The sequence below is a fragment of the Rhopalosiphum padi genome, chromosome 1 (assembly GCF_020882245.1).
Source record: "Rhopalosiphum padi isolate XX-2018 chromosome 1, ASM2088224v1, whole genome shotgun sequence".
NCBI lineage: Eukaryota > Metazoa > Arthropoda > Insecta > Hemiptera > Aphididae > Rhopalosiphum > Rhopalosiphum padi.
Window position 1 is genome coordinate 16,008,235 of NC_083597.1, and position 15,779 is coordinate 16,024,013.

Genomic DNA, 15,779 nt, shown 5'->3' on the forward strand with positions numbered 1-15,779 from the left:
GGAAATGGAAATAATGGGATCTACTCTAGTTGTTCAATTAAAATTAATTATTATAATAACCTTTGAAATACAAATAAAAAGATATATGCACTTTATTTTTGTACCTATTTTTGCAGTTTAAAAATTTTAAGTATACATTTCGTACGCCATTCCAAAGTCCAAATACGTCTAATGAAAAATGTGTAAAACATAAAAAACTGATTTCAGATAATTTTATAATTATAACCTGTGTCACATTTGACTCGTGCATAGTTTTCTGAATAAAAAAACTGTGATTGTTTTAAATAACTTTTATAACATGTTTATAGATTATGTTTATACTGCATAATGAAAATTTAAAAAAATAACACATGAAATTATTAACTAAAAAAATCACGGATGAATGGCATATAAAAAGTTTTAAATTATTGTAAAACACTAAATACTGTTGACCTGAATTATCCTTGAATTTGAACAAACGTTACAATAAAATACCGTAAAACTTCAAATACAATTATATATATATATATCACTGAAAATCAAATTACATAGTAGACACTTTATAGAACAACATCGAAGGCAAAGAAGGAAAGAAAATCGTGCTCAACAATATTGTATTTGTTTCAATCCACTTAGATTTGTGGAACAATTTTGAGGGTATAAAAACGTGCGTTGAATATTATTGTAAAATGGCATCTCGAGCGTCTTGAATTATTTTCCCTTAGAAGATACTTGTAGGCAAACTGCAAATTGAATAGCCGAACGAAAAGCCTTTCTCCCTGTCTGGGTATCCGTGTAAAGGGTTTTCTCTTTCGTATCGTTCCTTTCCTTTCGACGCATTAGGCTCACTTTGTACAACGATACGCCATCGATATTGAAAAGGTCCTTTTATACACTTATATTTATATATACACCCGTACACGCTTTCAAGAAACTTTGACAAACTTAAAATCCCTTTTGTCTTCGTCAACCCTTTCACGGTCTGTGTATATCCGAAGTCTTTGTCTATATTGTATTGTTACATAAACAGTGTATTATATGTATATATATAGAAAGTAATTCAGAGAAAACAAAAAAAAAAGTTTAAATTATTTATAAACAGACTTTTCGAATTAATTAAAACCGATACTCGGGCTATGTCTAACTGTCCAAGAGATCTTTAAAAAATGCAAATTTTCATTTTCAAAACGAAAAAACCTCATAAGAAATTTAATTGCAATTTTTCGGATAAGAAAATCGTATTTTTTACCACGGAACAGGTTAGTTAACAATAACATTGTATACAATACAACCGTCCATTAAACTACTAGATTAGAAAAGTCCAGCATGTGTCATTTTATTTTCACTGTGGTCTATGATTTGAATTTTACAACAAATCCAATAATAATCCATATGAAATTATTATCTAACTAAATAGCGTAATGTCAAGCACTTTATTCAAACGAAATATAATTTGATAATTAATGATAATTTATATTCTACGTATTGTTGTTATGTAGTCGGTTTCCAGAACGAATAAGGTATAACATTATAGTTTGTCATCGCTAACTATATAGTGCACTGTGCGCATGGACAATAATTTCGTGCAAATCAAGTAACGTGATTAACGGCCTTCTTTTTATTTTTCGAGGGGTAAAAACTTGGGAACATTTTCTACTCGGTTCTTAAAAAAAATATAATACGACGTGCACCTCCTTCCGACACCGCCCGACCACGACAAATTTAAAAGCAGTCGATAGAAATCGATCATTATTTCTCGGAAAGCCATTACCGTCGAACGCAAAGCGAGCAATCAGATTTATGTCGAATTGACAACATTAAGCGCGGGCCCGTGTGTTTTCGGAAGCTCCGGCGGGAGGGGAACACTCGCGTAATTCAATATATTAGTTTGACATTTAAAGCTTTGAATGCATATTCCCAACGGGAACGGGGTAATAAGCAGCGAAACACAATCTGCTCTTTGACCCCGAGGGAATATTTGTGTAGTCGGTGTTTTTATTTTCCGAAAGGGTCAGGACCCGGATGCATGTGTAAGTGTGTATGTATATGAGTGTGTGTGTGTGTGTGTGCGCGCGCGCGCGCGTGTGTAGTGCATTTTGTGTTTTTTATGTTTTTTATTTTATTTATGCAATCATGAGCCGAACTTAAACGAAAGGTTTTTCTATCGGAACCCCGGCGAGGCGACGCGGTCCCAAAACGCGCGGTTTGTTATAATAATACCTCGGTGCGTTAATAAATTATTGTTTTCCGTTTTCCAGACGAAAACCGAGACCTGAACGGCCACGCAGACCACCAGCAGCAAATCAAGAGGGAACGATCTCAAGTGCACTACAACGGCGACGCGTCGCTGTACTCAAATGTATCTGTAAGCGCTCGTTCGATTTCTCGATAATTATATTATTTCATAATAATAATAATATGTCCGCATACTGACTACGGATATCATATTATTATTACCATCGTGGATTTTGACTAACCGTATTTCTTTTCACACGACAGCTTTGGCCCGGCAAGTGGTGTTTGAAAGACGAACACAAACTATTCTCAGAGCTGAACGCGGCGGGCGTGACGTCCGGCGGGGGCACGTCGCCGTTCTACGACGCCAACCAGACGGCGTTCTCGGCGACACCGCTGTCGGCCGACCTGTACGAGAGCATGCAGGCCCAACCGCCGCAGCAACAGGCCCAGAACGCGACGCCCGTCTACACGCCGCCCGTGCCCACCACGCTCGGTGAGTTATTTATAATAATATAATGTCGTTATTGTGCAACGTGCGCGAAATGTGCAGTTGGTGCATGATTATAGCCGCCGAATGTATATGTATATATATAATAGTGCCAGTTTATTATATTATTATAATGACGTACTGATAATTATTATATTATTATTATTATTATGTCGAGTATACACTTATATATAGTTTAATATAATACAACGATAGAACGGTAGTGTGGTTTTAGAACGTGTAACGTACTTACGTAGAGTGTTTTGTTATAGTTTTGTTTTTTTTGTTTTTGTTTTCCGTCCAGTAGGCGGAGTCACTCCCCTTGCCCCGTTGACGATGCAAGAGATCCAAAAGATGAGTCCCAGTACCGTTTTAGATCATACCCATTTGTCGCCCGTACAATACCACACAGGTGAGTCTTTTACCGTGGCATGACCACCGACCGAGTCGGTGTTTTCGTTTTATATAACCTTTAGAATGCGTTCAGAACGGACCGGTCAAAACGGATTTAGTTAAAAGTATCGCCAGTGCGTATATAAAGAGCACATTGTATTTTATATACCGTGTATTAGTCATATGTATAATAAATATATACAAACAGTTGTAATATTAAATGCGCAGTTACGTGTGTTTAGGATCTTATTACCTTATAGCCACCCATTAAATACACATATTTTATTTACCGTCCCCTTGTACTCTGTGCCTATTCGGGAAAGCGTTCTCTGCGCACTATCTCCCCTCGCAAAATATAGGCACTAATTTAATATACTTTTATCGGGTAATCATTTTAAATTAAATTTAAAAAAATTAAATACAAATAAATATTATCCAATTAATATATAGAATAACGCATTTCAATCGTTTTTATTAAAACTTTGCTCCCGAGACAATATTTCCCAGCAAACCACCTCTCCCCCCGCTACACACTCACACACACATTGATGCCTAAATACGCCACTGACTAGGGGTAATAGGTATATATACATATATATATATATATATATATATATATATATATGTATGACTAATAATTACACGATATATTACAATTATAATAGTGTATAGTCCACTGCCGTATATTGACCGGGCCGGCTCGACGTTTCGATCGCATGGCATTTTGTTTTCGTTTTATTTACGCTTATCGTGATGGTTTGTCTCGCGTAGATAGCGGTACCGCCCCGGGTGGGTTTAGTAACGGCGGCAGCGGCGGCGGTGCCGGACCTCAACAGTCCGGCGGCGTCTCCCTGTCGTTGTCAGCGGCGGACGTCACGCCCGCCGGATCGCCCGACCCGTCGAGCCTGACCGTGTTGCAACCGGCCAACAACAACCAGAACAACGGTACGGTGTACGCGGCTTCGGCGCCCACCATGTTACCGGGTTTCACCACGCACTACGCCACGGCAGGTAAGTCGCGCGCCAGCATTGGTCATAACAATTATTACATATTATTATTATATAAACTGCGGTCGATATAGTATAATACTACGCGTATATTGCGCTTAAATCGCGGCCGGCGAACTTGTCGATTGTTTTTCGCTTAACCTCGCGAAAGACGACGAACGAGACAATAATGATTTAAGTGCGTAATGCGCACGATATATTTTTTGATGTTATTATTTGTATGTGAAATGACGTTTTTTCTCCGTTTTGTTTCAGGCGCCGGCACCGAATACGCGTCGTACACCAGCTCGCCCTACAACCAGTACGCGTCGTCCCCGTATGCCGGTTACAGCTACAACCCCACCGGCACCAGCGGTCTTCTCAGTAGGTATTTCGCGTGATTTCTTGGTCTACGCGAGTCCGTCGGTCACGGACATGCACCGTGTGTTAATATTATAGTAAAATCTAGTCCCCCGGGGGTATCGTCGAATAAATATCGGAGGGCGACTTTAGAAATTCGGGAACTTTTTTTGGAGGGGGGGAAGGCATCGAAGTGTTATGTGTACACGTTTATCCGTCCACAAAGAGAGCATAAAGAGACGAAATAAAAACGGATGTAAACCTCGTTCAATTCACCGAATTAATTTTCATGCCTGACGAAGTGTATGTCTACGAGTCGAGCCATTCAGTCACCCTTGCTACATTATACAGCGCATTGCGATAATATACACCATTTTTATAAAGCGTTAAGTGCATAATATATCCGGAAAGTCTGTACTTTGGAAAAACCGTAAACGCAACATTACATCATGATGATTGCTACGGGTTAAAAATAAGGGCAGCGATTTTTAATTTGTATATTATTCCATAATATTATCGTTTAAGTCTACACGCTCGTATGACAGAGACGTGCGTTCATTATAGTGATGGGTAGGGTGGGGGGTAGAGTTCTCTAACAGACATTCCTGCCTAAATCATGACCGAGTTTCTATAGTCAGTCGACTGACATATTATTTTTGGAACACGATTTCGTTTATAGCACCGAAAACATATAATATAATAATGACTGCGATCGGCGGTCACTATATTGCTACAGTCGTCGCGGATACGACGTGATAATAATTTATATACCACCCGACCTATAACCGCTGTTGTGTTTGTGTGTTATACAGATCACCGTTACTATTACAACAACAGCAACGGCCACAGTAACAACGCGCACGAGATCTGCGGCAACGAGACGGGCAGCAGCGCCAGCATGGCGGCCAGATCGCCGGTGGCGGCCACGAGGGCCAACTCGGCGGCCTGCGCCAGCGCCTCGTCGCCGCTGGGCAGCGCGTCATCGCCGTGCCAGGCCAACAACCCGGGCGCGGTGACGTCGCCGTACATCGGCATAAGTTAGAGGAGTAGGACCACACGGAGAGAGAAAACGCCCGAGCCGCGGCCCAGCCATCATCAAAAATATAATTAATACGATATATTATATAATAAACATGACGATAATCGTTATCGTTGTAATAATATATATTATGTAGGTATTATACATTTATAACGCATTTATGTAAAAAATTAATATATTATATACGTAGGCGACGTACAAAAAACGATTTGTGCGTCGATTAAGGCACATAGCAAGTGTAGGTACTGTGCGCGCGTGTGTATTTGTGTATGTGTGTACGACACGACTATATACCCGTCCCGCGGTTTAGGTATATATATCATGTATATGTACTCGAACGATGTTATAATGCGGAGTGTTAATTAAAAAATTGGTTCTTATTTTTTAGTTTTTTATTTTTTTTTTTTAACGCGGGTGATTGTGGAGACGGATTTCGTGAAAATTATCAAAATTACCGATTAACGAGTACCGATCATTTTTATTTTTTTGTTTTTATTTATATACGTTATGTATAGGCATTTTATGTGTACGTGTAAAGCGAATAACTTAAGTCATAACTCAGAAAACTATATTATAATAGATATATAATATAGTGTTTTATATAGTATAATTGATGAAATATTGAGTCCGATAGTCGTGTAGTGCATGAATAAGTATAGACACGATTTTAGAATCCAAACACGATATACGATACTATTATTGTAATGCATTTTGTTTGCCGACTCTTAATATTATATATTTTCCCCTTATTTGCTTTTTTTTTATATAGAAAACCAAAGATATATTTATAGTGTTGTTATTTATATACAGAATCCAAATCTTATGTATATTAATTCTATATATAAAATACTATACATAATATTATATTATATTAATCGATCAAATCGCAGTTTGTTTATCATGAGTTTTAATGTTATAATGTGTTATATACTTGATGTACATACAATATTATAAAATATGTAACTATATTATTTAATATAATAATCACACTCTATCTGAACATTTTTTGTGACTAGCCAATAAATATTATTGGATTTATGTACTTTTAATTATAGATACATTTAAATTTGTATATCAATGGTTCTCTCTTGTTTACTTAATTAATTTTTGAAGACTACCTATGTATTATGTACCTCCACTACTTTTATTTTTATTTTTATTTGAACAAGGATAACGAAAAAAGCTCATATTTAACGCTCTCTCGAAACAATTGATTTTTTTTTAATCAAATTCTAGTCTAATTTTAATTTTATTCGTATATAATTATTAATAACAAATTTATAATAACCAATAAAAAATAGGTTATATTTTGTTCATGTGCAAATTAATATCTATAAAATCCAAAACAAAATTTACTTGTCTTTAAGACAAAATATGTGCAATGTCTGTATGAATTTGTATTTATATATTATTATTATTATTTTTATTTTTTTTATGTATACATATAAAAAAGTAATATTATGTATCCTATTTGAGTACTTTTTTTAAACATAAATCGAACACACCCTAGTCAATAAGTGATGCTTCAACGCACTAATCAATGCACTTAAGTGATTTTGTACTTACATTTTTCAATTTTTAAATCTTTAGACGTTTTCTATTTATTAAAAATGTTTATAAAAATATGTAAGACATTATCTTTATTATACATTTATTTGTTATTTTTGTATTATTTTTTCTTATTTCAATTTAAATGTATTATAATAATTCTCATACTAATTTGTAGGCGTTTCATGACTTCAAACAATTGTATTAAGTAATTTATTTATTTTGTGTTAGAAACTCGACCAGTTATTATATTATATACTTACTTACCAAAGAAAACTTTTAGAAGATCTTGAAATTCGTTTTAATAAAAATATGATATATTATTATAATAAAACTATAGTGTTGATAAAACTGTATATTATGCATAATTAAGATGTTTGTGGTCCCTTATGTATGCTGTATGACCAAAATTGTACTTAATAATAATGAATATAAATTGTAAAAACAAATTATTATACTTATAAGATAATAAAAGAAGTCTGTTCATGAATATTGTATTAGCTTCACCTAGCATTATCCAGCAGCATATCTTAAATGGTATATTCGAAATTCGAATGTATTAAACTCAATTATTATTCGTAATTAGAATAAGTCTATTTTCAATGACAATGTTATGTTTATTTTGTTTTACACTAAATTCAGTATATATGTAGTACATACCTGAAAATTAGACTCTTGTATAAAAAAATAACCATTAAGAATAAGTATAAACATTAAACGTTATACCCATTACCTGTTTATTAAAGTCATTCAATTGTCCATGAGGCCATGACATACTAGACATACTAAATACTAGAACGTGGACAAGTAAATAACCATTCTACTGTACAATATAGTTATAGAATATAGAGTGTACCTAGTTATTGAACTGTTACTGAAATAGATGACGTGTTAAATTTGAATGTAATGACATACAATTTAATTATTTAAGTCTCAACAATTACAATTTTTGAATAACAGTATGACAAATTTTGACAAGTTTTTTTTTTAAATATCCAATTTTGGCAAAATTTGAAATTCAACACTTGAAAAGAGAGTGACTTTTATATTTTTGATACTTACTGAATGTTACAGTAAAATTTAATGGTGAGAATTATATTAATTTGTCAAGATTTTTAATCAAAAAACAAAAATAAAACATCATTAAAAAAAAAACAAACTAAAATTATCAATCTATAAGTCTAAATATTTTGAAATTTTATAATGTATGAAATAATACACAGAATAGTAGAATTTATTTTTTAGTTAATTTGATTAATATTTATTAAATAACTATGCTTTGGCATTAGCCTATTAGCTTTACTAGAGTCGTATGACCTATTAATTTATATTGTATATTTTATTTTTGAACGTATTCAGGGGTGTATCAAACATGTATGTGTTTTATGTAGAATTACGTTTTAGTCAGTAGGAATAATTGTAGGTAGTATAGTATAGTTAACATAAAACATAAATAATACGTTAATTTATATAATATATATAATATATATTATATTATATACAAAAAATATAACTATACATTGTAATCCATAATAACTACAATATTAGAATAACATTAGAAATAAGTTGAGTTTTTGAAATAAAAATTAATATAGGTACACTTATATTATAATTACCGCATAGCATTACCATGTTGAGTACATCAGTATTCGTACCATTTCTGAAGTTACCAACACGGGACAAAGTTAGTATAGGTAGATACATACTTAATTAGGTGATTATAAGTACTAAGTTTCGTTGGCATTATTTTATGCATTATTTAAACAAATTTAACAAGATTAAATCACATCGTCGAAGTTTTTTTAGAACAGACTAATGATTTGTAATTTGAAAAAATATTATTCTTAGATCACACTTTACATAATACTTATATTCTACACGCCATACCATAATGACATGACTCATAGCTAAAAATCGGATTCTCGTGAATAAATAATTAAATCTTTTGAAACCGAAACAAATTAGAAATTAGAATCAAATATCAGATTAATCTAGACCTAGTTTTATTTTTCACAAAATTTCAAGTTTCAGGGATTTTGTGTTAAAGTACACATTTTTATTTTTATTCATTGTATTAATCATTAAAAATTAAGGTACTAAAATTAAATGTATAGGTATTGTGTTTATACTTAATATTTATAGATAATAACAGTATAATCAAGATTTTAGGTAACTAAATAAGCGTTATTAATACAAAAGCATGCTAATAATTACTGTTATTAATTTAAAAAAGATAGAATTATTTTGAAAAAACTACATTTCATAATTCACACATTATTTGGGTGAAGGAGTAAGTTTTCAAATACGAAACTTCTATAAAGTGTATTGCCAAAACAATATACAAATTCGAAAACGTTAAAAAAAATGCAGTTATTTTTCTTATATATACCTATGGGCTACGCTACGGAGTTTTTTTTAAAAAATTTTACAACTTTTTAACAGTGAAAGGTAATCGCAAGAGAGTTATAAATAGACTAGAACATTAAACGGAACGTCGCACTACCTTTTAAAACAATTATAATCGCGATTATCTAAAAATTTACTACTAAAGGTCTCGAAAAACCGTTTCTTTTTAAAAAAATGAAACTATACCTCAAACATTATCTGACCGAGCCAGTGAAATTTCATAGGTATTTAAAACAATATACCAATAAATTCATTGTTTAGTAGTATTATATTTTAATATTTAAATTAAAAATATGTACTTCCGATATAAAAACTATAAGCATATAATGCTGATTACTAATATTGATAATTATAATAGATTTTAATGATTGTATATAGTGTTGAAATACTTGAAATAGGTACATAATAATAATATTATTCATTTCGGTCGCACAGTTTATTGTTATTTGTTATTAAATGCAGTGTTATTATTACAAATAATACGTTGAATAACATATTCTGTTCTATATGTATATTGTTATAACGTAAATTTATCGTAAAATATATTATTAACGTATATCATAAACTATACGTATAATCATTAATCAAGCAAAATAATAATATTTTTAATATTATATTTTAATATTAATAATAATTATAATTATTATGCCCGACATCGAAAACCGATCGCAGTCTGTGGTGGCCTGCAGCCCAGTAATGGTTTCGAATTCAGCCAAATCACTTGCAAATGGAGTCCCAAAAAGTATGCCATGATTTCTTTAATTTGATGATAAAACAATACGGATCAGTTCCCAATATTGCACATCGTCTGGTGGAGGTGATGCGTTGAAAATCCGATCATCATCACCGGTATCGACGCAGCTAATATCGTCAGGCTCGACCAAACCGGACTCCGCGAAGGGTGACTTGACTTCACCCGTCTACCGGTGAAATCACGGAGTTCGATGCCGAACATTCACATAACGTTTATTGGTGAAACCAAAGCAACCATAATATGAGTGCATTTCTATGCAAGTTTTGGCCAAGGTTGAAAATGTATTAATAAAACCGGCCCATGTACACATTTATTTAGATCCAATAACCGGTGCCAGGCAGTCATGTAACAGAGTGTGTGGAAATATACAAAAAAATTTATCCGTCGAATGTTTTGTTGTGTGTAGTATAGTTTAAAATATAATACAGTTTGATTATTTTAGCTTGTACGTAGTTATACGTTAAGTATAATATATATATATTATATATTATATTATATTTATATTGTATATTTGAACCTAAAAAAGTTCCTTATGGCTGAACGGGTTGGTTTGGTAAAAAATTTTTTATAATGTGTAATTTAAAAATTGTAAAAAAAAACAATTTGACAACAATAAAAATATTTTAATAATTTTAGAGTTGAAATTGGAAATCAATATTTGAATTAATCAATAATAAAAAAATGCCAACGGCACGTAGTGTTCCCAAGCGGTCACCCATCCAAGTACTAACTACGCCCGACGTTGCTTAACTTCAGTGATCGGACGAGAACTGGTGTATTCAACGTGGTATGGTCGTTGGCGATGATACGCAATGAAAATGTTAGTAATTAAATATCATAATCAAATCTTTAAAATTTTAGATAGTGAAATAAAACGAAAGCTGAATTCTATTTTACTGAAAATGTTTACATGCACTTCAATAGAAGCTAAACTATCTATATTAAGTTATTAACTTTACCTGTTTACCCGTTTACAATTGCAAGTCGCTATTCGTTACATTTAGTAGAATTAGTAGATGTAAATGCTTTTCATAAAGAGAAAAACTAGACTATTTCTAAATGCCCGAACAACATGCAAATCAAAAATCCTGCTAAATGCTATAATAATACGACAATTTAACAATTTAACATTCATAAAATATATTCAACCGCCACGGCACGATGTAGGTAATGATTAATGAATTTAGATGTAAATTTTGAATTTTCTACATCGTTTGTTCAACCCATATAATATTCTAAAATTACCGTACCGCAATTGCTGAGTTCAGCAGTTGGTCACATTGTAATTGCTCGTTATCAAGTTGTATACCTTTTGTTGATTATCGAGTTAATTATATTAATACACAGAATAATCAGAAAAATATGATTTGTGATTGTCCCGGTTATTTTTTTTTTCATTCAAAATATTGTTTTCCTTCCTTTCGTCTATAAATTAGTGTTTTAATATAATAAGATTTACTATTTTAATTATTGTTTTAATATGGATGAACGCGGAGATGTAATAGACAAAACAAAAGAAAAATTGAATGACTGCCGTTTGTGTTTCAGCTCCACCAACGTCACAGTTTACATAGGGCAGAATGTTGACAAAAATACAACAATTATTGAAAAAATTCACTACTGTACTTCACTAGTCGTATGTTTTACCGTTTATTTAATATCTCATATAGATTTTTGTTTGTCAATAAAAATTATATTGAACATACCCTTTATATTTTCTTAAAAATACTAAATCAAATAAAACCAAATTTAAATTCCATGAATATATCATAATGATTATATATTATTATAATAATAATAAACTTGAAGTACAAAATAATATTATACTTGAGTAATATTTAGTATCCGTTTACTGTTTAATATATCATTTAGTTACAGTTATTGTTATAGTTATACCTAAAATAATATTATAGGCAATACATTATTTTTATCATTACATTTTCAAATAATATGTATAATTAATATAATGAAAGTACCTAGATTAGTACCTATAACTAATTAAATTAAAATCTTACTTTAATGCCTTAAAATTTAAATACATTTAATCTACCTATTTCTTTTTCAGTTCTTGAAAACTAATATGTCCTTTAAACCTAATGATATAAATAATTTAGTTTTTTTTCTTTTCTACAGTACTTTAATTTTAGATTAATTTTTAGCTGTTAAAAAGCTTAACACATTAGCGGATAACTACAGCAGTAATTTCAAAGTTAATGTAAATATATGCTATAGATATAGAATATATATCATTAAAATAAACACAATACTGTAATAGCAGTAATATTTTCAATGGTTTCATATGAGAGAGCATGTCTTATTGTCCCACTTTAGAACTTCAAAACACTGACCACTAAATTATGTTTCTTCATTACTTTTAGTATTTTCATCAAACCTATAATTTCTATATCAGTATTATTATTATTTTATAATGTTACAACATAATAATATAATTCAGAAAATATTTTGCTACCTCAATTTCAAAAGAAAGGATTGTTATAAAAATTTCAAAAATCGTACAAAAAATAAAACTAAAAAACGATCACATTACTAGTGTAAAGAATGTAAAATAAATAGCCCTTTTGTGAAGCGACTTACTTTGAAGAATTTGATTGTAATATTAACATCAAGTAATTTTTTATTATTATCATATATTCATATGTCAATAAGTATTTTTTTTTTACTTTCATTTTATTTTAATATTCAATTTTAAAAATAAATAAACTAAATTCATTTTATTAAAATGTGTTTATGTTTTATTTTTGAAATATCATTGAAATTAAAAAAAATAATTATGTACTCTTATATGTACTTGTAAATAGGATAGAAGAGTACACTACTGTTCTCTGGGTATATATAATATTAATTAAATTCATTATTTTGTATTCTTCAACTAAACTTGTATACCTAGTTAGGTATAATTAAATGAATATAGATAACAAATCCAACAACACGTTTGGGTATAGCATTCTCTTAATATTGTAACTAAAATAAACTGAAATATATGACTTTTTTTCAGGTGAAAGTGGGTGATAATTTTCCTCAGAATATTTGTACAACTTGTGCTGAAACTCTAGATTTAATCTACAACTTTAAAAGTAAAGCAATAGCATGTGATCTAGAATTATCAAAAAATGTTCACAAAGACGTACACTTTACTTATATTCAACTATCAGATGATCCTTTAAATGTAAGTGCTATTAAATAATATTCATATATTATGAATGTATTATTGTATTCATTAATGTTTTGTCACTTAATACTAGATTACGTACAAGTTAGATTTGGAGGAACAAGATTCTTCAAATGATTTAATTGATAGTTGCTTATACAACATAGTTGATGGCGATGAACTAAAAATAGAACCAGTCAATGTTACTACTGTGTACGTAGATGAGAATGCAAGTACAGATAAAGAAATCGTGAATAATGACAGTAAAAAATCAGATGTTATTACAAACAATTTGAATGGGAGTTTGAACAGCTATCAAGGTTCAACAACTAATAATGTATGTATATAATATATATATATATTTTAAAACCATAAACAATTTTTCATTTAAAATTAATGTTATTATTTATTTTAGCAGAAAAAAAGTACAATAGTTGATCTCAAACGAAGTCCTGATAAATCTTTCTTTGATAAAGAAAAACGTAAATCAAAAAAAACAAAACCTGAAAATGATGTGGACAATGAAAAACGATTGGTTGTTGTTAAAAATGGTAAAGTTGTATATATATGTGGTGATTGTGGTTTTGAAGCAGAATCAATGGTGTTCCTACTTAATCATCAAGCTCGCGTTCATTTAGATATAGGTAGTTTCAAGTGTACAGAGTGTCCAACTTATTATAAAACTTCCGGACAGCTGAAGCGACACATTTCAATGCATCATAGTGTTACCCATATTTGTAAATATTGTGAAAAAAGATTTTCAAACAAACAAAGTCTTGAACGTCATACCAATTGCCATCATAATGAAACTCCACTAGAGTTTCAATGTGTCAAATGCAATGCTTATTTTGATACCATGGACAAAATGGAAGACCATTTAGTAGTACACTATACAAGTCCTTCAAGTACATTTAGCTGTAATCATTGTGATCGTACCTTCACTACATATGCGGCGAAAAATAAACATATTGATCTTGAGCACATGATTGAAATTGAGTGTGGAATTTGCCATGTTGTTTTACCGACTAAAGAAGCTATGGATAAACACAATAATTCTGTACACCAACCTAAAAAAAAGGAAAACAAAATGTATGAGTGCACTACATGTGGAAAATATTTTTCTGGTATTAAAGAAGTTTTAAACCATAGAGAAACACATTTATCCTAAAAGGTTTATGTTTAATAATTTATCAAGCTGACTGTTTTTATTATTATAATTTTAATGTATGGCATGACTGAATTTATCATTGTTTTTATACTTATTTATTTATGTAAAGCAATGCATAATAAAATAAAAATTATTAAATAATAGAGTCAGTTAGTAATTGTCTAACAGCAGATAAAAATATTAGTGTTTATTACAAAATTGACATTTTATTAGATATCTTTGTTTTTTAATAATAATTATACTGTTTTTTTTAATCATAACAGCCAGATTAAGGCTATTATGGAAATTTACAGCAAAGGCCTATGTAACATAACTTTTAAAAATATATTTTCAGTTATTAAATATATTGTACCTATAACTTATAAATAAATAAAAATACTTATTAAATTTTAAATTTTAATATGAAATGGCCAGGAAAAATGCAAATGTCTCCTATATGTCTTGGGCAAAATATCATACTTTGGCTTTTGCCCTGATAAACCTTTCTTCTTTTTTTATAGCGGTATCGATGACACCATGGTAACTATACTGCTGAGATGCTGCTATCAGTGCTATCGTTTATTGTAAGAGTCTAAATACCTACATAAGATAAAAAAACACAAATTTTGTTCCTTATAACTTTGAACTTTAGTATTACAAAACAAGGGGCCTCTAACCCTCTTGCTTTGGCCTTTGTCCTACATATTATGTAGGTAGGCATATAGTTTAATCAATAAGAATTCTTCTTGTATCTTGCACTGCAGTCTGCAAGGGTAGTGTTTTGCATTGTACCTGATGTCCTTGCACAGCACACACCTCTGTGGACTTTTGTATTCCATGCGTTTATTAACCTAGTTATGACCAACCTCATTTGAGCAAAACTGTAGTAACTTTTATCGTAAGATTTTATCACAATTATTAATGACTACGCATAGTTAATTTATTATTTTTAACATATTTTATCTACTATAGATATACAGAATATAATTTATCTAATAAATTGCTATAATATTGCAAGCGGGTGAGGGAGTATAATAATTAAATGTATTATGTAAGCACCTCAATTATATTTATATATTTGTCGTATTTTTATAATAAATTTACTAACTTTTTTAATTCTTAAAATTAACATCAATAACATCATACCTACCTAATATCATTACCTATATTTTTATTATTATTTATACGTGTTAAATTATATTAATAATTTTTTTTTAATAATAATTCACATAATAGTTTACAAGAATAGTATTAAGCATTCGTCAGAATTAT

General features: G+C 30.6%; 2 protein-coding genes and 1 non-coding gene across 4 annotated transcripts in view; 2 read left to right on the forward strand and 1 right to left on the reverse strand.

Moving 5' to 3' along the window:
• The window catches only part of LOC132929186 (paired box protein Pax-5), a 69,059-nt gene extending 61,538 nt beyond the window's left edge, over window positions 1–7,521 (forward strand). The window contains exons 7-12 of the mRNA XM_060994343.1: window positions 2,238–2,344; window positions 2,479–2,710; window positions 3,009–3,116; window positions 3,869–4,108; window positions 4,361–4,468; window positions 5,257–7,521. Coding sequence (XP_060850326.1) covers window positions 2,238–2,344; window positions 2,479–2,710; window positions 3,009–3,116; window positions 3,869–4,108; window positions 4,361–4,468; window positions 5,257–5,486 — 1,025 coding nt within the window. The 3' untranslated portion in view covers window positions 5,487–7,521. The remainder of the gene's footprint in view (window positions 1–2,237; window positions 2,345–2,478; window positions 2,711–3,008; window positions 3,117–3,868; window positions 4,109–4,360; window positions 4,469–5,256) is intronic.
• A 3,352-nt stretch (window positions 7,522–10,873) lies between these two features.
• On the reverse strand, window positions 10,874–10,992 carry LOC132918744 (5S ribosomal RNA). Its single transcript, XR_009660542.1, has one exon. It is a non-coding gene; the product is annotated as a 5S ribosomal RNA (ribosomal RNA).
• Window positions 10,993–11,527: 535 nt separating this feature from the next.
• On the forward strand, window positions 11,528–14,922 carry LOC132917737 (zinc finger protein 34-like). Of its 2 annotated transcripts, none has more exons than XM_060978617.1 (4): window positions 11,528–11,827; window positions 13,208–13,378; window positions 13,455–13,697; window positions 13,776–14,922. In XM_060978617.1, exons 1-4 carry the CDS (start codon window positions 11,672–11,674, stop codon window positions 14,526–14,528), a joined length of 1,323 nt encoding a protein of 440 aa, XP_060834600.1. In that variant the 5' UTR covers window positions 11,528–11,671; the 3' UTR covers window positions 14,529–14,922. The 2 variants fall into 2 exon arrangements, with proteins under 2 accessions (XP_060834600.1, XP_060834601.1); XM_060978618.1 differs by having other exon boundaries at window positions 13,779–14,922.
• The last annotated feature ends 857 nt before the right edge of the window (window positions 14,923–15,779 follow it).